Raw genomic sequence first — 15,022 nt, forward strand, 5'->3', positions numbered from 1 at the left:
CGCCTCAGCTGCGCATGCTCAGTGCACGGTAGCGACGGCCCGGAATGGCTGAAAGTTTGGGACCGCAGATCCAGGCTCCTCCCCCGACTTGGGCGCTGCTGGAAGGGCGCGGAGGGGCAGAGCTGGCGGGCGGCGGGCTGTGGCAGGTCACCCGCCCGAGCCCCCATGGCCTGCACAAGCGATGCCCGGCTGCAGCTGGGTCGGGAAGCGCTGCAGGCGGCACCCACGTTGCTGGTTCTCGCGGTGCTGCTGGGCGCCGCACTCGGCCTGGGCCTCGGCCTGTGGCTAGGCTGCCGCGCCAGTCGACTGCGCACGCGACTCCAGGTGGGTCCCAGCAGGAGGATCGAGCGCTCTCCTCCACTGTTAGGGTCCTGGGCTACATTTTCTGGATCCCATCTCTGCATCCCCTGAGTGCTATTGCGCGCAGCGTCCTGCTCCAGGAAAATCAGGGTTAGGGCTTTCTGAGGAAGGGCAAGGACTGAGTTTCCTAAGAATACTGGCCTGGGGTCCTCAGAAAGACTGTCGCCCCCAAGCCCTTCTGGGCCTGAGTGCTTTCAGATGTAGTTAGAAATTTGGACCGAATCCCAGCAGATGCACCCAGCTTGGTGTAGGGAAGAGGAGGGCTAGCGTCTGCCCTGGGATGCCCGCTCCTGCTTCCTTGACGTGAAGCTGCAGGACTTCCCCTGGGAGTGTGGACCGAGGACCTTCTTTCTGCCAGGGGTCACACTGACCCAGGAAAGACACATTTCCAGTCAGTGTTTGATCATAACACAACCGGATGGGTGCTGTAGTGGTGTAGAAACAGGCTAGCATTTCTTGAGAGGTGTCTGTTCCAGGCACTGAGCAGGGCCCTCTGACCTAGGCTCTAAACTCTCCAACTTTGAATCAACCCCGCGACTGGCCTCATTTTGCAGATGAGGAAAGTGAGGCAAAAGAAGGGGGAGAGGGTTTAAACAGCCTGGCAGTTCAACAAGTGTATGGTCTAGTGCCCAGCAATGGCTAGGGTACACCGTGCCTGAACAACTATTTCAATAGCATAGGATATCTGGGGAGACTCTTGGCATAGAGGAGCCCAATCAGTTGTAATGAGACCCATTGGGCACTCTGGGTTCTGGCAGCTTTGACTTCTTTCAGATCTCCTCTGTCGTGCTGAGCATTTGGCTCTATCTAGAAACACGTTTGGTTGAGGATTATTTTTCTCAGTCCCTCATTTCTCTCAAGAACTCACACGTCTGGATTGATTTCGACCTCTCGTTATCTTCTTTCTCTCTGTTGTCAAGTCTCTTTTCGGATAACCCTTTGTGCTAGTCAGCTATGATTGTGAGTCGTCCTGAGCTGTTGGATGGATATCGTGGGGGAGGCGCGCGCACATGATTCATACATATACAGACACATGCATATATAACACATATGAAGCTGGGAGGCTTTGCTCCATTTTATTCGTGTGATTTAGTGTCTATATTTTGATTTTCAGGAGGTCTTTTCTGCTCCCTGAGTCCTCTGGGCGTGTCCTAAACTCCCATTGGTGAGTGGACTGCCTCTCCACTCTCCGAGGTCACTATACTCATCCGTTGTCTGTCTTGTGTCTCCTCATCCCCACCCCCAGTTGTTCCTTCTGTTTGTTTTGGGTTTTGCACTTCTTGTTATAGTTTGTCCTCAGATCTCTTGTGACCCTTGGCCTCCTGGGTCACAGCTGCTTCTCCCTCTGCTGGGTTGGTGAGTTTTCTCCCGAGATCTTTAGTGAGTCTCATCTGACTGGGTAGTGTCTCTCTCGCACAGTCAGCAAATTGAAAAAAAAAAAAAAAAAACAAAACCAAAAGCATCCTGAAATTTTGGGCTATATTGTCCGTCCTCTCTGCCCAGAGACCCACCCTGACATCTCGACGTCGCCAGGCCTGTGTCTGTATGAGGCCCTTTGCAGTGTTTGAGTCCTGGGGCCTCAGAGGCTTGCTCCCCCTTTTATGTTTTTTCTCCTACTTTGTCTAAGAGGCTTCCCTCCAGGGTCTGGAACAAGGCTGGGTACCCAGTGATGCTGAATCATAGCCCTGACTAATTCAGTAACAATCAGATCACCAGTGCCTAAATGCAATTATTTGTGTGTGTGGGGGGGGGAGGGGGTTCTCGAGCATGCATGCATACCACAGCATGCCTGTAGAGATCAGTTTGTCCAAATCAGTTCTCCCCTTCCACCATGTGGGTTCAGAAGACAGTGCTCAGGTCTTCAAGCTTGGTGGCAACTGCCTTTGCCCACCAAATCATCCTGCTGCCCCCTGTGTTGACGTGTGTACATGTTCATGTGTGTGCAGGCATATGTATGTATGCAGGTGTCTGTGCACATGTGTGTGCTATGTCAAGGCCAGAGGACCTTGATATCATTCCTAAGGCACTATTCAGTTGGTTTTTGGAGACAGAATCTTTCACTGGCCTAGAACCTAGCAAGTAGGCTAGGCTGAGTGGCCACCTGCGTCTTCCCTCCCTGCACTGGGGTTGAGAGTGTCCACCCCCATACCTGGCTTTTTTCGCATGGTTCTGGGAGTTCAGCTGAGGCCTCATGCCTTCTCTGAGCAAGTAAACACTAAATCTTTGCCTGGAAGATACTGCCTGGGGTCCCTCTTTTTTTTCTATCAGTTCACCTTCAAGAATGACTTGTGTTTGTTTAAAGAAGTCTTGTTGACTGTGTCTTGTTAATTCTCTCTGTGGACCCCACAGCAAAGAGCTGCAGAATTCCAGCCCGGGGCAGGTGCTCTCTCACAGGCTCTTCTCTGTTGGGTGCACCATAGCCCTAAGGTACTTCAGAATGTTAGACAGGGCTTCAGGACCACCGCCCCTCAGGGGACAGGTAGCACAACGGCAGAAGGCTGGACACACAGCTGCAACAGGGAAGTCTGCTTGACAAGGAGAGTGAATGGAAAAGGTAAAGGGGGCCTTGCTGCTCTCACAGCCACTCAGATAAGCACTTGGCTGCCCTCCACTGCTCGCGTGTCCACGAATAGCTATGAAACCCGTGAATGTCAGTGATGACACCTGCTAAGTGGTGGCAAATCCCACTTCTACTGATTGTTGTCCACAGTAGAAATCACTTCTCTGTTAAAGGTAACCAAGATCATTATTTAAAAAAAAAAAATCACCCAGTGCCTTTGCTGAGAACAGCAGGGGAAGTATTACCTGTACGTCTCCCCCAAAGGGGTGGCCCTCGGGGACACAGTTTCTGTTCTGATTCCATGCCTCTTTCTGTGATGAAATGAACCTGAGAGCAAACAGCTTAGGGAGAAGAGGGCTTATTTTAGCTTGCAACTCCAGATCAGTCCGTCGCCGTGCAGGAGTCGAGGCAGGAACTTGAAGCAGCGAGTCATATCCCAGCCTAGAGCAGAGAGGAATGAGTGCACGCGGCGCCATTCCATCTGTTGGAGTATTTTATCATGACTGCAGAAATAAATGCAGAACAGAAACTGAGAAACACTGCAAGCTTTACTCCCAGTGTGGCCACTGCTGGGACAAGACTCCCCTTGGGGACACCTGAGATATGCACCTTAGGGGATTTCTTAGAAAGATGACCAGAGTGGCCAGGGTCATTTTAAAGGACTCTAGTCGATGCCTGGTGGGTGAGGGGGCAGAAAGGGCACATGGTGAACAGAGGTGACTGCTTAGTGAGGATCCGGAGGCTAAAGTTCAGGGGGTTAGCAAGGCTGATTGACTTCATTATCTGGTTTCTCTCCACCACATTTGGGTTTTCAGAAAGATGACACCCAACGCCTGCTCAGGAGTTCAGAGCCCACTGCACAGAGCCTGCCAGATACTGGCTCCCGGGTCAGGAGACGCCAGAGAGAAATGATGACTTCTCGGGATGAGGATGCTCCTGAGGTTAGTCTGGGTCTCTCTGAGCTTCCATGGACACATGCTGGGTGTGGGACTGTCTTCCTGGAACCAAGGTGTCATGCTCCAAGATACTGGCTGATTTATTTCCCTAGAAATTTCCATGTATGAATAGTCAAAGGCACAGATTGTAAGTCCACAGCTGAATGAGTTTTAATAAAGGTATGCTCCCTCATCATTAAAGCCCTGATACCCCCAGAAAGTTCTCTAGTGCTTGTCTCTGGCCACCCCAGGTCGGGTTCGCATGACCATGGCATAACTAGAGTTTAGTGTGGAGTGTGCCCTGTTCCCGTTTTGTTTCAGCTCCCAAAACACCGTGCTACCAACATTTATTGAGATTTCTTTTATCATTTATTAAAAAATAAAACTGAAGGATATATGTCAAGGATAAAACCCCGAGAGAACCACAGGCGACAGTGACACACACTGCCATCCACCTCCAGGTTCAGAAAACTGTGCGGCTTCTTCGCCCTGCCTCTTCCTCTTCCAAGGGCCTTTCTTTCCCTTCTCCTGAACCCACCAGGGAACCCCATGATCCATTCTGTCCGACTGACTGTGAACCCCTCCTCTTGAGCCAATGCTCCACTCCACTGGACATCAAATGACAACACAGACAAAATCCCCAAAACAATTATCTGCCCATTTTTTTGCACAGCCACACCCAGCCCCCTTTCCTAGCAGTGGGGGAGTCATCATGCACACAGCACTGCTAGCCACTCAGCAGCTCCTGAGAGTCTGGCTGATGGACTGGCTGCTATCAGAGTCCAGCTGTTATCAGTCCAGTTCTAGTCTCTTACTGAATTTTACTACTCTAAGTAAACAGGCAGCCGAGGGAAAGCTGGGCACCTGGCATCAATCCTAGAAGATGGATTCTCCCCTTCCAGGGTCTTCTCCATCCAGCTTCAGTTGACCCATGGAGCATGAGCAGGGTGAGCTCCCTCAGTAGGGACAGAAGGACATCACTTGACATTCCCTGGTGCCCCAGGAAATACTGCATACTTTAAGTCGAGGCAGGGTCATCGAGCTGGTGGGTTTGTGTCCTCCTAACTCTTCAGCTTTCCTTTTTGTTCTCACGTCTGATGAGAAAACTGGGGCTCAAGGACAGGTCACTTTCTGGGTCCTAACACTAGAGAGTGGCCAAGTTCAGATATGTTCCGAGGTCTGTCTGATACCTGTAGAGCAAGCCCTGCTGCCCTCCCCCACTCTACTTGCCCTGTTTGGCTTTTTCCCTGTTTGGGATCCTCTGCGGGCCATGTAGAGAGAGTGGTAGTTTGCTTCTCCGAAGGTTAGGAATCAGCTTGCTGTCTCACATTGCTTGAGGCCTGTGCCTCCCAAATATTCCAGTGACCATACTTCTGGGGGAGGGCCTAGCCTGGACCTCCTGAGCTTCAAGGAGGCTGTGGAGGCGAAGAGAGAGCCTTGCTGGGATTCCAGGATCCTGAAGGACCTGTGGCCCCAGGAGCTGCACTCCCTCCACAACACTGGGTATCTCTAAACCTTGCTCTCATGTTTCTGTCTCTCTGTCTCTGCATACGGGTTTGTGTCTCTATTGAGAGCTTTTCGTCCTTGTCTGCCTGGGAGACTCTGGGTCCCTGGGACAAAGTGTGTGAGAGTCTGTGGGTGTGTGGTATCTCTCTGTCTTTCTCTTTTCCTTCACCTCTCTTGACTGCCTTGCCCCCTCCCTACATACCATTAAAATTCCACTCACAGACAGGAAAGCTATGTCCACATAAATGCTTGTACACAGATGTCCAGCTTGGTCCACAACAGCCAGATTGGAAACAACACAAATGACCATCACCCAAGAAATACATGGACAGAATGTTGTTTGATAGCCAGGCACAGCGGGCTGCACCTATAATCTCAGCACTAGTGCTGAGGCAGGAGGATAGTGAATGTGAGCCTGGCCTGGGCTACCTATTGAAACCGAGACTCAAACTAAACAAAAGCAGAGAATTGTGACCTATCCCCTCTAAGTGACATCGGCCATAAAAACGAGTGCAGTACTGATATGCCTTGTAAACTTGGACATTGTTACCCAGAGTGACGGAAGCCAGCCATGCACAGAACCAAGAAGGATCCATGCATGGGGAATTTATGTGGATATGAGGTAGCTGAGTGGTTGCCAGGAAAGGGACAGATGGGCAACCATAGAGAGCACAGTGCTTCTCTACTGCAATGAGCCATTCTGAAATCACCTGTGGGCTTCCTGTGTTAGGGAAACATTGAAGAGGGTTGGTCACATATTACATGATTTGTATAGGACATGAATTCTGTATTGATAAAACTGCTAAAAAAACAAAAAAAGAATAAAAACCAACAAACAAAAACCCTCACTCACATGTAAGGTAGCTTTGGATTCCACTGAAACAGTGTGGACCAATCCCAGCTCCACTATACATTTGCTGTGTGCTACTGGACAGAAAATATACCTGTCTGAGCCTCAGGTGCCTCACTGCAAGAGTCACAGAAGTCCCTCCCATGGTCCCCAGGGTCCTGCCAGCATCCCCGGCTCAGAACATACTCCATCAGTGCAGCTGTGGGAGATTACCTCATTTCTCTTCAGCCTAGTGAGGTTTAGTCTGCTGCCTCCCTCAGTGCCTGGCAGGTGCCCATTACCAGGCTAATGATTGCCCAGAGCTGAGTTAAATATCTGCTGTGTTTCTGCCTGGCGAGTCCAGCCACCTCTCCTGTGCACAGAGAACCTCAGCCAGCCACCTCTCCTGTGCACAGAGAACCTCAGCCTTGTGGTAGGTCCTGCTGCTACTTAGATGAACTCTGTTTAATGAATAGCTCCTGTTGATTAAAACACACAGAAACTTCCGGAAGGTTTCTGAGGGCTGCTTCCCCACAGCCAGCATCTTCTGTTTTCGCCCTAGCTAATGAAGAGGAGGGGTGTGGCCTCTAGAGGCAGCTGTGCAGGACTAAAAAGAACACCTTAGGGCTGACGGGGGAAACAGCTTTTCTCTCCACAGTGACACCACCACCAATTTTCTGAACAACTGCCTGGTTTTGGCTAAGGTTCTACCTTGTAAATTTGCACAGCAACCCATTTCCTAGATCACTGTATCTCCTGGGGTGAACCATCCGATTTGGAGCTTTTAGATTCAATGAGGAGAACTGTGAAAAGCTGGGGTCTCCGGGTGGCAGGAGCTGCCTGTCCTTGCCTCCGCATGCCTAAGGCTCTCGTGTCCTCCATCTCCCAGCCAAAGCAGGCAGAGCAGGCCAGGCCTCCCTTCCAGTCCTGGAGGATACAGGTAGCCACACGGGCATCCTCACAGGTAGAGCTTCCCATAGCAGAACTGTTCCCAGGGGTCCCACCCAGACTTTCCAATCGTGCCTGCCTCCACAGGCACCCCAACTCTACCTGCCTCCTGCACAGTCAATGCCTCTCCCTTCCATTGCCTTTCACATCTCTGCAGTGTGTGACTGTCCCCTATTGGGTGAGTGGAGAAAACATGCCTTCCTCCCATTTCACCCCTTTCCTCTCCTTTCCTTCCATGTCTGTTAAATGAAGCTTTAAATGGCAGAGGACCACTAGATCTGGTACGCTCTGTAATCCCAGCTGCTTGGAGGCTGAGGTGGGTCGTAAGTTCAAGGCGAGCCTGCACAACTTAGTAAAGTCCTCAGAAGAAGTGCAGAGCATGCCAGGGAACAGGGTGAGCAATGTTTTAATCCCTCCCACTGTCAGAGGTGGTTTCTCAGGAGTCAATGCCCACTAGGTCTGTGGCTGGTGAGCATCAGTGTTACAGCTGCCCAGGGCCTAGTGTCTTCTCAGCCCCAGGAAGTCAGCTGGAAGCGTCACGCCTGTTATCTTTGCATATTAGATCCTCTCTCTGTTTATTAGATGGGCAGACTGAGGCTGACCCAGCCATACCTTTCTTGTTTAAGGTTCTATTCCAGAACCCCGTGTGAATGTTGCCTGTGTGTCTATACCCACAGTGTCCCACTATTACATTTCAATTGGCACATATAATCATCTGATCAGTGGAGTGCAGTGTGATCATATACATGTAACATGTGACTTGGGTACTATCCTGTCACCTATGAGTCGGGAAAGTTCCAACTCATCCAGTTGAAATATATGAATTGTTATCATCTCCACTGGCCCTGCGGCACTGTGGAATGTAAGGACTAATGCCTCCAAGGTCCATTACTTTATGTGGTTGTTTCTCCCATTTGAAGATGGTACATAGTCCTTCAGGAGATGCTTGTTAATCCATCTCGAGGTATTAAAAGCCTAATTACTTCAAAACTGAAGAATCAAAATTAAATGATTGTGTCTGTCTGTCCAGATTTTCTCTATGTACCTGTAATTTTTTTTAGTTCTTTGGGAACCTGCCATCCAGCTCCCAAATAAGTGCATGAAGACTTATTCTTACTTAGGAATGCCCGACTTTAGCTTGGCTTGTTTCTAGCCTGCTTTTCTAACTTAAATTATCCTGCTTCTCTTTAACTACATTTTGCCTCTGGGCTTTTTACCTATCTTTATTCTATGTATCTTTATTTGCTTCTTATTCTGTGACTGGCAGTGTAGCTGGGTGACTGGTCCGTGGCGTCGTCCTCTCTCTTCTCCTTTTCTTGCTCCTTGCTCTTCTCTTTTTAAGCCTGGATTTCTCCTCCTGTTTATTCTCTCTGCCTGCTAGCCCTGCCTGTTTCTCTCTCCTGCCTCACTATTGGCTGTTCAGCTCTTTTTTGGACCAATTAGGTGTTTTAGGCAGGCAAAGTAACACAGCTTTACAGAGTTAAACAAATGCAACATAAAAGAATGAAACACATCTTTGCACCATTAAACAAATATTCCACAGCATAAATGAATGTGACACATCTTACACTAATAGTTCACAATATGTACCCATCTATTTGTCCATCTATCCACCCATCATACATATATACATACATATATACATCCACACATCTATCCATCTGTCCATCCGCCCACCCATCCATACATCTCTATACAGACATCCATTACCTACCTACCCCATCTATTCATTCATCTCTTCATGAATCTACCCATCTACAAATCTGCTCACTCATCTATTCATTAAATTATTCCATCTATTCATCCATCCATACTCCACATATCTATGCATAAGTCCATGCTCCAATTATCTACCTACCTATACATTCTGTGCTGGCTAGTTTTATGTCAGCCTAACACTAAACTCGAGCTATTTGGGAAGCAGGAAGCTCTGTTGAGAAAACACCCCTGCCAGATTGGCCAGTGGGCAAGCCTGTGGGACTTGTTTTTAATTGGTAATTGATGCAGGAGGGCCAAACCCATTGTAGGTGGTGATAATCCAGGGCAGGTGGTCCTAGTGTATAAGAAATAGAATGAGCAAGCCTTGTAAAGTAAGTCAGTAAGTAGTGTTCCTTCATAGCCTATGCATCAGTTCTTGCCTCCAGGTTCTTGCCCTGATGTGCTATAATATTTGAGGTGAAATTGACCTTTTCCTCCCCAAGTTGCTTTGGTGATGGCATTTATCTCAGTAAAAGAACACATACATATATATTCATGTCTCCCTTCATCAATACATTCATATATATGTACAAACACACATTCATACTTCCATTCTTCATCCACCCACCTATCTATCCCTCCACCCATCTGTCCACTCACCTATTCTCTTTCTGCCCATTGGCAGATCCACCGTTTTCTTCATCCATTCATGCACCCATACATTCCTCAATCCTGTTCATTCTTGCATCCACCATTTACCAATCCACCCATCTACTCATCCATCCTTCTTGCAAAGATTCAAAATGGCCTGTCATGGTTCTTTCCTGTGTTCACTGATACATGTGGAATGTGACATTTTGGAGACTTGTGACCATCTGTCCTTAAGGTGGCAGAAAGCTAACTTTGCCACTCACTCTCTATTTCTCATTTGCAGGAATGTGACCCACCCTTGAGCAGCAACATCACAGCGTTTGCACTGAAAGCCAGGGTTGTCTATCCCATCAACCAGAAGTTCCGGGTGAGCATTCCTAGTCCCATCTTAGCAGTGACATTTACTCCATAATGTGCCGGGCTCCATGGGAGGACAGGGATCAGATATGGGTTTCCATCCTATCTGCAAGTTTGGTATGTAATGGATCAGATCATGAAATCTGACCCATTCTATGTGGGCACACAGGGGCCACAAAAAGGTCAGGAATTACAGCTGCTTGATCTGCAAGGCAACTACCCCCACAGTGGGATGCTATCCTCCCTCTGTGTGCCTCAGGCCCCAGCTCTCTCTCATCCATATGGCTCAGGGCTAATGCCAGACACTATACTTCCTAAACACTTATACCGGCTGAAGGATTGTCACACAGCTGGCATTTCCACTTTGTGGCATTTCCAGCAGATGAATGGGCTGTTCAAGGTCACCTGCAGGAGGAGGCCAGCTCCACCCTACACACTTGGCAACAGGTCTTGCACCCATGTCTGTGACCAGAGATCATCAGCTGGAGGCTCTATGCAGAAAGCAACCTTAAGAGAGGGAGGGGCTGAGCCCATGAGGTGTCCTGGGGACAGTGTCCTGGCCAAGAGTGTTTGGGAAAGGACTGGCATCCTGACCCTCAGGAAGATATGCTCTGAGTCTCTAGGGTGTCATTCTGACTCCCGACTCAGCCTTTCCTGCATGGCCCTTTCTTGCTGTGCTATGAGATGGGGGCTTGGGGTGCTTCTGCCTCACCAGCTGTTTGGACTCCAGGCAAGACTGTGTGGAAAGACTCAGAACCATGGTTTGCTCAGTCAGCGGCTTTCTGCACCAGAGGGTATTCCCAGGCTTTACTCCCTGTGGAAGCCTTGGGATGAACAGCATCTGGCTGTGATGCTGGAGTTGTTAGGGTCAGAGCCTGGACAACTGAGCTTACCCATCCCCAGGAAGCCAGTTAAAGAGACGACAGTAGTGAAAAACAGAAAGGAGATGTAATTAATGTGGTCACACTGGGAAGAGAAATAAAGAAGTCTAATCACACATGCACGCATGCACGCACGTGCACACACACGCACACACACACTCACACACCCTATCCTCACCCTGGGGTAATCATAGATTCTCTGGACCCCTGCCCCCACAGTGCAGCAACTGGACATAGAAAAATGGACAGGGACCTCAGGAACCCAGCAGACCCCAAGGAAGGGAAGCCCCAGGAAAGGCAGATTCCAGCAGGGCAGCTCAGTCTAGAAGGGCCCAGGAGCAGGACATGCAGAGGTCTGGAACAGAGGCCAGCTCAGCCTGTGTAGGCAGGCTCAGCCGCATGCAACAGGGCTAGACAGAGAGCTGAGCACTTCCAATTGTTCCAGGGACCAGATTGTGACTAGTGTCACACTGGGCTTAGTTAGGAGACACGGGTTTGTCAGTGGGCAGTGGGAGCCATCGAAGCTTGTGGCAAGCATGACCATCATCAGGACAGGTACTTAGCATACATAGTCAAAGGGGCTCCTGGGGCTGAGCCAGCCACAGCAGAGACAAGGCAGGGTAGACTGCTTTCCAGAGATCATCATGGGCTTGGCAGATGGGAGCGCTGAGTACAGAGATGTTTAGGGACAGATCCTAGTGGCTCAGGAGTAGTAGCCTGGTACAGAGGTGCTGCGGGAGTACCTTCTGCTGCTTCAGCCAATAGTCGCTGAAGCACAAGCCCACAGTGCTGCGGGAGGGCCTTCTGCTCCGTCAGCCAATAGCCGCAGAAATACCAGCCCACTGGGGTGTGGTATATTTCTCTTTAAAAGAAGAGCAGCAAGCCTCGGCTCGACCTCTTGGTACCAGCGCTTGGTTCCGGCTCCTGCTCCAGTGACTAGGCTCCTTTCCTGACGGTTTGTGTATATGTAAGTTTTACCCCCCAAAATAAATATCCCCTTTAAAACCTAACTGGTGTGGGATTGATTCGCCATTACAGAGGGTTGGTTCCACGGAGACAAGTGCAGAAACAGAGGAACCATGCTTCCGTCCCTCAGGTGTGGACTCGACCATGGTCCTGGGGCAGAAGCTTGGTCTGTGTGCACTCACCCAATGGTCAGCTCAGTCAGGTCTCCTCTGTTCCCAGCCTCTGGCTGATGGATCCTCCCACCCGTCGCTGCATGAAAACCTGACACAGGCAGCAGCCATCCTGCCCCACCTACCCCACCAGCCAGCAGAGGCCTCACCGGCCAGCAGCCTTGGCAGCCTGAGCCAGGCTGGGAAGGAAGATGGCAGCTCCTCTTCCAGCATGCACTCGGCCTACAGTGACGACAGGATCCTCCACTGTGCCTTCCTCCAGGTGGGCAGCTTCCCTGAGGTTCTGGCCTGTGAGAGGTAAGGGGCAAGCGCGGGGCAGTGGAGCTGCAGTGGGTGGTGCAGAGGAGGAAGCAGGTCCGGAAAAATCAAATGACTCAGACATGGACCCACAGAAGCACAGGGTCAGAGCTGGGGACCTAGATGCTTTTACCACATGCATTTTTGGTCACATGGCGTTTGTCAAGACTGGGGTTACAGAGTCAAGCCTGAGTCCTGGAGAGAGGTGACAAGGGAGTGGTGTTTAAACACTGGTGTGTCCCATTAGCTATAGTGCAGGAAACACCCGGGGGTTTGGGCAAAGCCTGCAGCACCTGAAAAAATTGTCCCAGGAAATTGAGGCCCTGATTCCTGTGCTCGTTGCTAATCCTTTGTTGCGTGGCAAAACAGCCTGGATCAGGTTTGGTGATCCTTAAACATCAGGCAATATTTCCCCTACTTTGTAAAAAGACACAGAGAGGCCGAGTAACTCACCAAGTTCCCCACACTGAAAGAGTAATATGCCAGGTTTGAGTTATAAGACACCTTAGGGCTAAGGTTCGGTTGCCATGTCACCAGACTCACGTTGTGGGCTGCTGACAGGGTTATGATTGGCAGTTGTCCTCAGGCCTCTGTGTCCTGAAGTTCCAGGAATACCTGGATGTCTTGTTGTTATGAAAAGATGTGTGATTAAGGCAACTTATAGAAGAAAGAGTTCATTGGAGCTTATAGTTCTAGAGGGTTAGAGTCCATGACCACCATGGTTGGGAGCACGACAGCAGGCAGGCAAGTATGACAACTGGAGCTTGCATCCTTATCTGCAGGTAGGAGGCAAAGACAGAAGTAAGTAGGAATGGTGTGAACTTTAGAAAACTCCAAATGTGCTCCTGGTGACACTCCTCCTCCAACAAGGCCACACCTTCCAATCCTTCACAAACAGTTCCACCAACTGGGGACCAAGTATTCAAACATATGAGCCCATGAAAGTCATTCTTATTCAAACCACCACAACGGGGGACAGCCTTGGCCCAAGAATGGAGGGTTTGGAGCCTGTTGCCATGGGAGGTGTCCCTGGGCTGAGGGAGACTAGCTTAGACCACGTTCTCGCATTGGCACTTACAGAGTTCAGAGGAATGTGGATAGGTGTTTTTATCCAAACGCATTTGTCTGTGAGGAAGAAAAGGGTCCCCAAGGCAGCCTGTGTCTGTGAGTAATAGCTCATCCCTCTGCTCTCAGAGGCACTTCCTTGTTCATCACACAGGCCTGAGGCTGTCCGTGCTGAGGAAAGGTGATCCGTAGTGACAAAGGGGACAGGTTTTAGAAGGAACATACTGAGCCTGCTCCTCTGGCTTCCTCTCTCTCTGAAGGCATTTGTCTCCATTGTCCCTGGAAGCTGTGTCTTGACACTCACTGTCCCCTCAGCTGAGGCTTCTAGCCACAGTCTGGACTTCTCTAATCCTGAGTGTATGTGAGGAACATGAACTAGGGGACAGGGCCACCCCAAAGACCAAGTAGAGACCAATATCCTTTCCTCATCCTGGCTTCTTACCCTTGGACCCCTGTCTGCTTCTCTCCCGTGGTTCAGTGCGGATATCGACCTATGTGTTCGCAGCCTTCTCCTGAAAGACCTGCTTCAGGTAGACACAGCGCTGAGACGGGAGAAGCACCTGGTAGGTGGAGTCATTTACTTTCTCTCCCTGACCTGGGAACCAGATGGGGATCTGAGACTCCTGTGTGCACAGAACCCAGATGTGTGAAGGGCACAGACCTGGGTGAAAACAGATGGGGAATCAGGAGAGTGATGAGGTGAGGTCTGGACCCTGGGTGTAGTGAAGCATCCATTGCTGCTGACAGGACATGGCCTTCCACTTCTCTGGGGCAGGAATGGCCTAGAAATGAGCTCATGCCGCACCTGCCGAGTACACAGAGTAGGGAGAACACTGTGTGAGGGAAAGACACTAAGTGGGTAGCTACCATTAGCAGCACACAAGCTGAGGCTGTGAGGGGATCAGACACTGCACACATTGCTGAGGGAGTAAAAAATTGTATGGCCGCTTCTTAGAAAACCAAGCATGTGATGGCCCTTCCCTGGAAGACTATCTATAGTCTTCTGTATGAATGTTCACCACAGTGGGGTCCATCATGATACCTGGCTAAAAGACTCCTGCAGTAGTGTGGCTAGACACAATGGAGATGGTACCCTCTAGGATTACCGTGAATCCCCGATTCTGGGAAAGCCTTTCTTGGCTTATGGAGCATCACCTCCTGTAGAGACAGGAGTCTGGGAAAACTCTGCACCTCCCAATTCTTTGGAGGTGTCTCTAGCTCTCTTAAGAGGAAACAAGTGTCCACGTGGAAATGGGGTCAGGAAGGGCACTGCAGTGTAGGCCCTGAGTAAATAGTATAAGGATGGGAGGATTCGTGGAGAGAGAAGAAAGAGAGGAAGGTAGGAAGGTGGGGAGAAGGGAGGAAAGAAAGGAAGGAGAGAAATATTCTTTAAAAACTTCATAAAACCTGGTCCAGGTCAGACCGTTGCCATGATAATATATATATATATATATATATATATATATATATATATATATATATATATATATATATAAATATATAAATCCTTCAGCAATAACTATGTCAGAGGAAGGGGCCCTTCTCAGATGTTTCTCTCGTCACTTCCCTCCTGCCAACAGGTGTTCATTCAGATTCTCAAAGCATGCCTCCTGGATGTTTTTCCTAAAAAGAAGCCTGAAGATGAATTATACCAGAAGATACTTTCAAAACAAGAGCATGTAAGTCTTTAGCCTGTATCTCAAGGTAACTCAATAAATTGTTAAAATAATAAATCATATCAATGTATGCATAAAAGTATTTTCCTTTAATGCATAATATGGTTTTTATAATATACATTT

At 49.4% G+C, this 15,022-nt stretch overlaps 1 protein-coding gene across 3 annotated transcripts in view; it reads left to right on the forward strand.

The window, feature by feature from the left end:
- Window positions 1-78: 78 nt before the first annotated feature.
- Window positions 79-15,022, forward strand: part of Evc (EvC ciliary complex subunit 1) — a 38,737-nt gene continuing 23,793 nt past the window's right edge. Inside the window, exons 1-6 of one of the 3 annotated variants that reach the window (XM_048415211.3) lie at window positions 79-324; window positions 3,736-3,861; window positions 9,771-9,854; window positions 11,911-12,158; window positions 13,702-13,786; window positions 14,804-14,902. In XM_048415211.3, the coding sequence (XP_048271168.3) occupies window positions 166-324; window positions 3,736-3,861; window positions 9,771-9,854; window positions 11,911-12,158; window positions 13,702-13,786; window positions 14,804-14,902 (801 nt within the window). In that variant the 5' untranslated portion in view covers window positions 79-165. Of the gene's footprint in view, window positions 325-3,735; window positions 3,862-9,770; window positions 9,855-11,910; window positions 12,159-13,701; window positions 13,787-14,803; window positions 14,903-15,022 lie in introns of those variants that run through there. The other 2 variants (XM_048415210.3, XM_087909076.1) reach the window with 2 other exon arrangements.

The sequence above is a fragment of the Myodes glareolus genome, chromosome 8 (assembly GCF_982192425.1).
Source record: "Myodes glareolus chromosome 8, mMyoGla1.1, whole genome shotgun sequence".
Lineage (NCBI taxonomy): Eukaryota > Metazoa > Chordata > Mammalia > Rodentia > Cricetidae > Myodes > Myodes glareolus.